We start from the raw sequence: 8,303 nt of genomic DNA, 5'->3' as shown, positions 1-8,303 counted from the left end.
ACGAACAGCAACCGATAGGTGGGCTTGTTTTGGACACAAACCTACCATTTTTTTTACCAGCTTCTCATGTCTAGTAGGAGTACCATACTTCTCCAGCACAGCTGCTAGCCTGCTACCAGCCTGATGCTGATACCGCTACGTTTCTTCCAGTCGTTTTCACGCCATTGATGCGCCGCTACACCACATCGCGTTCACGCTTCTTTCCATAAGTGCAGAGAGGAAAAGGACGGCTCTTAATTCCTTCTCAGAGACTGAAATTGCCATTGGCCTTTTCCCATCACGGAACGGCGTTGATGTCACGAGCATGCGGATGGCGTGTCGCTGTGACCGCTCAGTATACGTACGTACGCACGTACGATGAAAGTGATACTGCTACAAATGAGTAAATTGCACAGAAGTATCATAATTGGAGCATTGAAAGCAGATTGATACTAACATTGGTAATTTTTACGTGTCAGTACCAAGATTGGGGCGAGCCGTTGTAAAAAAGACTAAAAGTGCGTTTTATACATATTGACAGTGTATCTGACCGGCAGGGCCCGCCCGTCAGGTGCCGACGTGGCATGTTTTTTGCTTAAACCCCCCTTACGTTATATGTAATCACAAAAATGCTCAATTTTTTTACGAACGAGCCCAACACAAGCGGCAGTTAAGTGCGAATCGAAAAAATAATGCAGGCCTCGGTGGGCCGGCCCAGCGCTTCAGACATGGTATAAGAAAGGGAACGCCTGTGTTCAAACGCGAGCTGCGCTGTGTTCGATTCCCGCCTCGCCGGGTTTTCTGTTTCTTTTATTTATTTGTTCAAGTGGCGGAAAATTTCAAACCAGTCCAAGTTCCGTGGTGGAAAATTGCAAACAAAAAACAATGCCTCTCATGTAGGTTTTTTCCCGCAAAAAAATTGGGCATTTTTGTGATTACATACAACGTAAGGGGGTTTTCTAGAAAAAACATGCCACGTCGGCACCTGACGGGGGGGCCCTGCTGGTCAGATACACCGTCAATATGTACAAAACGCACTTTTAGTCTTTTTTGCAACGGCTCGCCCCAATCTTGGTACTGACACGTAAAAATTACTCCCTCCGTTCACTTTTGTAAGTCGTTTCAGACAACTCAAAATAGGCTATTTTGCACATTGTCTGAAATGTTTTCAAGGTCTTATAAAAGTGAACAGAGGAAGTACCAATCTTGATACCAATCTGCTTCCAATGCCTCAATTATGATACTTCTGTGCAATTAACTCGCTACAAATGCATGAGGTGGAGAGACTGAGAGCCCAACCAGCCCTGATGCCTCGGCGTCATGGGATCATACTATTTACAGGCAGCTGGATCCGCAGCCACTGTTCAGGGGACAATCTGTATGCCTTTACAGGAACTTCTCTTCTTGGTAAAAGAAATTTTTTTTTTGAAACGAGTTGGTAAAAGAATTATCACACTCTAGTCTTCAAGAGTGCAACAACATTACCTTTTTTTCAGAGGGCACAGCAACATTTATTCATTAGTTGAGTTGGGATTATAAATATGGATTTGCATTGGTGCTCACGGGTATTCATGTTCAAACACTTGTTGGTTCTGTTAGTGTAGAATCAAAATTATCAACCGGGGGTTAAACGGGAGATTTTAACAAATTCTTTAAGAACAGCAAGAGCTGTGAAGAATTAAAGTAAAACAGAACTCGATCAAGAAGAAAACTAACTAGGCAGGTAGCAGAACTTAAGAGGCATGCATAGCAAAACGACCAAGTTACTGAACATGGGCATTCATGTTCAGAAAACACCTGGTCGGTTTGTTCGTCGAAGCATCAGTTATGTCAGCTATAGAAACTGCGGTGTTTTCAGTTTCCAGGCTCTGATGAAACTGCAAGCCAAGCCAAGAACAGGAAACACAGACGGCTCAGGGAAGGCGTGTAAAAGCACCTTATAATTGTCGTATTTCACTTGTGTACAGTTGCTGGGGGAAAGGGTAAATTAAACGGCAGGAAGTACCGAACGGAGAATTACGACACGGGGGCTGCGCGGCTTTTTTATTTTGCCCCAATTCTCAGTACACCAATTGCCATTCCCATCAGGCACCTCCAGCATGGTGATTCTGTAAGATACAAAAGACTTGGATATATGGTGCTTTTGCTCCTCTGAATCAACTAATCCCGGCAGAATCGTATCGTCGAAAAAATCGGACCTGTGTGATCTGAATGTAGAAATGTACTCTTACTGTCTTACATACGACGGGCTGTTGTTACTGTACCATCCCATCGGTCACCAGCTCTTGCAGACCCCGCCTTAGCCTCTCGCCGGCGAGCCTCGTGTCTTCCTCCTTCAGCCCTCCGAAGGAAACACGGATGTATCCGGGGCCTCCGCTGGCGCTCCCGGGGATCACTGCGACACCGTGCTTGGTCGCGAGCCACCTGACAACCTCAAAGTCGTCTGAACAGTTGTCTGGTAGCTTAGCCCAGAGGTAGATGGCACCCTCCCCACCCTTGACAGCACCCTCACCAAGGGGAGACATTGCCTCCACAAGCAGCTCGCGGTTTTTCACGAGATCGTTCACCCTTTCCCTGATCCACTCTGGGCCGGCCTCCAATGAGTATAGAGCCAGGCGCTGCCCGATGATGGAAGCACAGATAGGTATGTTATCCTGCACCTTAAGGAGCTGCGCGTGGAAACCATCGGCTTCGCTTGGATATGCGATCTGCAGCAGCCAATTGATCAGCCCTTGTAAGACTAACTGCTCATCTTCTTACTTACACAGATTGCACAGCGGCTTTGGTTACTTATAAATAATGCATTCACTGGTCCAAAAGTATTGACTTAGTAACAATTAAAGTACTTGTGCAGGAAAGGATATATGGAACTGAAAAGGTTCAGTATTCACTCCTATAACAGCAACTGAAGCATAAGCAAAAGATAGAAAAGAGCATGGTACACTTACGTATCCTACACGCCACCCCATCATTCCATAAGCCTTTGAGAACGAGAAAAGGTTGACAATATGATCATCCTCTAGGCAGTAGTGCTCCATTTTATCATACATGAAGTACCTGGAAAAGGCCAACCAATTTTGTAACTGAGTTCAAGATCTAAGTTATACTGTAGCCAAAGTGTAAATATTATAACTGAACTACAGGCGCCACGCACAATTTATTTATACAACATAGAAGATTAGCCATTTTCTGTGCAGTTATGAATCTAAAACCATTGCAAAAGACGACATGAAACACAAGCATCGTATAATACAAATTGCCTACAAAATATAGGGGAATTGAACGCCTCCACATCAAATACTCAAGTATACAAGAATTTACTGGGTTGCATGTGTCAGTCCATACATATTATATGTATATGAAGTTATTATTAGTGTGATTCATGAGCGAAGAATCATCAACATCAGGCAAAGAAAATAGCAAAACCAAGATCAACATTCATGAGTCAACTATTGAGTCAGTCAAGTACAGATGTAGACACGATATGCGATGTAGAGAAAGGGCAAAGTAGGAGAAAATGAACCAAATATTGATTGCGTGATCACAGGGCTAAGTACAGATCCTGTTCCCTCCGATGCCACTTAGTGGTCACCACGCTGCCCGATAACAAGATTAATCTGGGATTGCTTTCTGGAGGCTGAAAGGGGAAGTCCTTTACTAATCACTCAACATGGGATTTGGGCTCATTCTAATCCCCTCGCTTTTAAAACGCTCTCCTAAAGGCTAACCTGTTAGTTAATCGACCTTTAAGTGAATTGGAGGGCCTATTTTCGACACCATCAAAAGGTGGATTTTTTATTACAAAGTTCAAACGATAGATGTGCTAGCCACCTCCCTCACACCTGCTTGAGGCATTGTAGATCAACCAAGCAGGCTCATGGCAGTGATACTGCAAATGAAAATCACTAGCATCCCCATACATGACAAGGAGGGAATCATGCAATGCTACATGCATGAATGGAATGGCGGAAGACAAGCTTATCGCCGCCAAATGTCACAGGCACCAATGAGGCCAAGATGCGCCTCAACGCAAGCAACGGGGGGCAGACGGGTTGTTAGTGTAGTGTGACCCAAAACATCAATCCTTCTGCTAGAGTTGTCTTGTCGCCAAAAAGGAGGACTTTCCGAAGTTTATGAGCAGGAGAGTCTTAACTAAATTTGACAAACCACTGCACAGCATAGATCCCTTATCTTAGCAAGTCACTCTCTATAGATCTGTTCATTAGCATTACCTTTACTTAGAATCTCTACCAATAAAATTAGCAGTTAATTAGCTTATCGACTTTTGTTTAAAGACAATGCTAAATGGGATTTTACATTCTGATGTATTCCGAAATAGCTTATGCATACACATTAAAATTGTATACTAAAAGTCATTTTTTTATATTTTAGTTTACTTATAATAACCAGTCCTCCTAAACTCTAACCATGATTTAAGGTGGTAATTTTCAAGTGTGACTCATTGTTTTGCATAAAACATTATGCTGCACTTCTTTGATTTTTTTTAATATGAGAGAGGATTGAGGAGCTTTAGAAAACACAAACAAACAAATGCATGTATGTCAGTATTAACTTACTCATAGGTATTGTCAACCACCAGCCATGCACCAGCATTCTTGCACAGGTCTGAAATTCTCTGAAATGACAATTCAATATTAGAAATAATAAATGCCAACTCCATGTTAAGTGTGCGGGTGTGTGCAGGCGTACAAGAGAACCCATAAGTGAGAGAGGGGAGAGAGTTAACCTGTAGCATAGGCTTGGGAATAAAAGCTCCAGAAGGGTTTCCCGGATTGACAACAGTAACAAGTTTAGGGATAGGGTTATTTTCTTTCAGCACCTTCTCTAACCAATCTGCATTTTTAAGCACGGTGTAAAATATGCATTCCAAACAAATTAAATTTCAAGCGACCTGTATAAATTTTCTCGGACCACATGTAGAGGTCATAACAGGGCAAAGACCTATGGCATCACTTGATCTAACAATCTAAAAATATATTGCACTCATAAGCTAGGTATGGAAACTTATTTTAGATTAGATATATGGTAGTCATATTACCAATATCAGGATGAAGTGTCTTGGGATTGCTAGCACCAACTAATATATCAGTGACGCCAGTCATCTGGAATGACATGAAGGAATTGAAATAATATGGTGCAAACATGACAACTGAATCACCAGCATCGCAAAGGGTCAGAACAAGGTTTACAAAAGCCTGCCAAAACACAGAAGAACCAATGTAAGAGATCACTTTATTGGACAAACCTAGTTGTAAAACAAGATTTGGCGTAGCAATCATACAGGGAAGTAAGCAGGTATTTCATACAAGATTTGGCGTAGCAGTCATACAGGGAAGTAAGCAGGTAGTATTTCATAGAACTAAAACAGGAGATAAATTGGGGACAATAACCTATGGCCTGACAGCTAAATGCTAAACAATGCAAAAGAAGTAGAGGCACGAGAAAGCTGTGATAAACCAGATGAAAAGTAATGTGCTTTACCTGATTTGCACCGGCAGTCACCATAACCGATGACTTGGTTAGCTTATTCTCCCTGTGAAGCTGCAAATAATCCCTAAAAAATCAGCAAAGAATACACTAACTGTTCATAGTGCCAAGAAGACAATGTAGAGAAATAAGGATAGGGCTAACAAGAGTCGAGTTAAATAATAGCAATCCTTCAAACATTATAAAAAAAATCTTGTCCCAGTAAGCAACACAGTTACATAAGCATTGAAGGTTTTATACAAAGGAACAATTTAGCTCATGATTTCAAAAGTTGATAAACGATAGCATTGCATATGAAATCCAAGTGGTACTTCAACTCTATAATAACTTTCTGGATCACATTTTCATGATTATGGAAGATAATCAGGATGAAGAAAGCTGGTAAACGCATTGCATATGAAATCCAAGTGGTACTTTTAACTTTCTAGACAGCATTTTCAGAGTGCACACCAAAAATCAACTTGTTTTCTCAGTTAATGAATACAAAATAGTTATCGCAAACACATGGCATACTGCTATCCTTTAATGAATAATCAACTAAAGTGCAATTCATGCTATTACTCCTAGCACTAAGATCAAATACCTCTAGTCTAGTAAAAAACTAACATGACAGTGGGTTAGCAGAAGGCACATGGGTGCTTTTGTCTTGCATGGTAACGGCTTTGTGTGCAAGGCTTGCTAGCATGGGGACATGATCCAATGATAAGTCAATATATAACTCCAGATGAAAAGAAGTACCTTCTCGAGAAGTGCTTCTCGAAGCTCGGGAAGGCCATCATCAGCACCATATTTACTGGTTGCTGGTTCCCATACAATTTCCTTGACCTTGTTCAGGGCTGTCTCAGGAGGTTGCCAATAAACAATTCCCTACAGTCAAGATCTGCCCAAGATTACAAGAAGACAACGGATCGATTTCTGGTAAATACGCACGACCCGCTCGCTTTGATAGGAAAATATCAGATACGCTTCTGTTACAAATAGATATGGGGTGTATCACTTTGCACAAACACCATTTTAAGAAACCGAACCAGGGGCACAAATCAGCGACAATTAATATGGATCGGAGGGTGTAGTTATCAATCTCCAATCCTCCATGCTTGATACTATATAATCATTGTTTAAATAGCGTATGATATATAGTCCATAGTCGTGTTATCTGAAACATGTTAAGTTGTCATGTGTAACCTACTCCTGAATTAACTTACACGTTGAAAGATTTACAGACAAGATGATCCATTTTAGTTTACATTTGTCTTTCTTTCCTTTCCGCAATCCTATCGCCTAGAATCTTCCCAAACAACACCGGAACAAACACAATGATAGGTTAATACGCCAAGAAATTCAGGCAGGTTTACCTGCGCAAGCGACATCACATCAGTGACCCCTCGAAGCAGCTCTTGTATCTGAAAGAAAAAAGGGAACCAGGAAGAGGCCACCAAGTAAGACAAAGAAATTGGGGATAATAAAGGCAGGAGATTGTTGACGAGGTGGGGTGGGGTGGGGAGGTCTATCTCACCTTCACCATGACCGGCGCCTCCGTCTCCACGCACCTCTTGGCCAGCTTGGCGAAGCTGCCCATGGCCTCCCCCCTCCTCCAAGAACCTGGAACTGGGGATTGGGGAGACGAATTTGAGCCGGAGATCCGAGAAGACTGACCAGAGAAGGGAGGCGAGGCGAGGCGAGGCTAAGAAGGCGTGGAAGGAAGAAGGGGGCGGGCCTAAATAATTCTCGGACAACAACCTCTGGGTGTGTAGTCCCCAACTGATCCGAGCTCGCTCGCTCACCAACCCCGAAGGAGGCAAGGCGTAGGCACGCAGACAAGGAGAAAATTAGTGAGAGATTCGAGGAGCCCGGCCTCTTTTTCCCACTGTTTTCTGTTCTTCTTTTCTGTCTCTTCCCCTGGACTTTCTTGGCCCAGCCGGGTCGCTGGAGGAGGAGGATAAGCCTTGATCTCTCTCTCTCTCTCTCTCTCTCCTTGGGACTAAAAAATACGGAGTACTAGTGTTTTTGGCAGCCATTTGGTGTGAAAATAAAATGCGAGCCCAATTTCTGCTGCTGCGAGATTTAGGGGGGCGGCATTTCACGCGGATAATTCTGGTCAAATTAATGGTTAGGTTTTGTTGATGGAAACAAAACTCCTAGTGGGGAGCTGAGGCTATAAATAAAGAAAGAACACGGGAAGGTGCCATGCCACCGGCGCTAGATCTCTGGCGACGAAGGCACACTTTGCGTTTCCCAGGGAAATCGGGGGATGGCAGTAGTATAATCCAGGTGCGAACAAAAAGGCCCGGAGATGGAGGCAGACCCGGTCAGGCAGCCAGCCACCGTGCTGTGCTGCGCACACAGCGGACCCGGTCACACGGGTGAGGATGGCACCACCAAACCACCAACCCCGCGAGTCCACGGCGACGCGCGGTCGATCTACTCTGCCTATCTACTCTACTCTATCCACCCGCACGAGGAGAACGAGGAGGGAAGGCTTGGATGGGGTTGGCTTGGCTTCTTACCGGGAGGCTGGGCGCGGCGGGTGACGACGACTGTACGCCGTCCGTCGGGTCTCCGGCTACTGTAATTTGTAGTACGCGATGGGCGGAGGTGGGTGGGTGCGTGTGCGTCGTCGGGTCCCTGTCGCGGCGGGCGTGCCTGCGTGCATGAACTGAGTTGGCTCGGATCGGTTCCAGGCGTGAGCGGTGACGTGACGGCATGGAACTGGAGGTTGGAGAGACGACATGGAATCGTGCATCCGGTGCTCTTACTTTCTTCTTTCTTTTCGTAAAACGGCCTCAACGGGAAAGAAATCAGCCGATTCTCAGGCA

General features: G+C 44.2%; 1 protein-coding gene across 2 annotated transcripts; it reads right to left on the bottom strand.

The window, feature by feature from the left end:
• Nucleotides 1–1,892: 1,892 nt before the first annotated feature.
• LOC119267336 (aromatic aminotransferase ISS1-like) lies at nt 1,893–8,053 on the bottom strand. Of its 2 annotated transcripts, none has more exons than XM_037548705.1 (10): nt 7,995–8,053; nt 7,004–7,095; nt 6,843–6,890; nt 6,226–6,354; nt 5,482–5,541; nt 5,039–5,195; nt 4,727–4,833; nt 4,557–4,615; nt 2,928–3,036; nt 1,893–2,687 (listed from the first exon to the last, which is right to left on the bottom strand). In XM_037548705.1, exons 2-10 carry the CDS (start codon nt 7,064–7,066, stop codon nt 2,235–2,237), a joined length of 1,185 nt encoding a protein of 394 aa, XP_037404602.1. In that variant the 5' UTR covers nt 7,067–7,095; nt 7,995–8,053; the 3' UTR covers nt 1,893–2,234. The 2 variants fall into 2 exon arrangements, with proteins under 2 accessions (XP_037404602.1, XP_037404601.1); XM_037548704.1 differs by lacking the exon at nt 7,995–8,053 and adding an exon at nt 7,228–7,521.
• Nucleotides 8,054–8,303: the final 250 nt, after the last annotated feature.

Source organism: Triticum dicoccoides, chromosome 3A (assembly GCF_002162155.2).
Source record: "Triticum dicoccoides isolate Atlit2015 ecotype Zavitan chromosome 3A, WEW_v2.0, whole genome shotgun sequence".
Classification (NCBI taxonomy): Eukaryota; Viridiplantae; Streptophyta; class Magnoliopsida; order Poales; family Poaceae; genus Triticum; species Triticum dicoccoides.
This window is presented reverse-complemented; position numbering and strand designations above follow the sequence as displayed.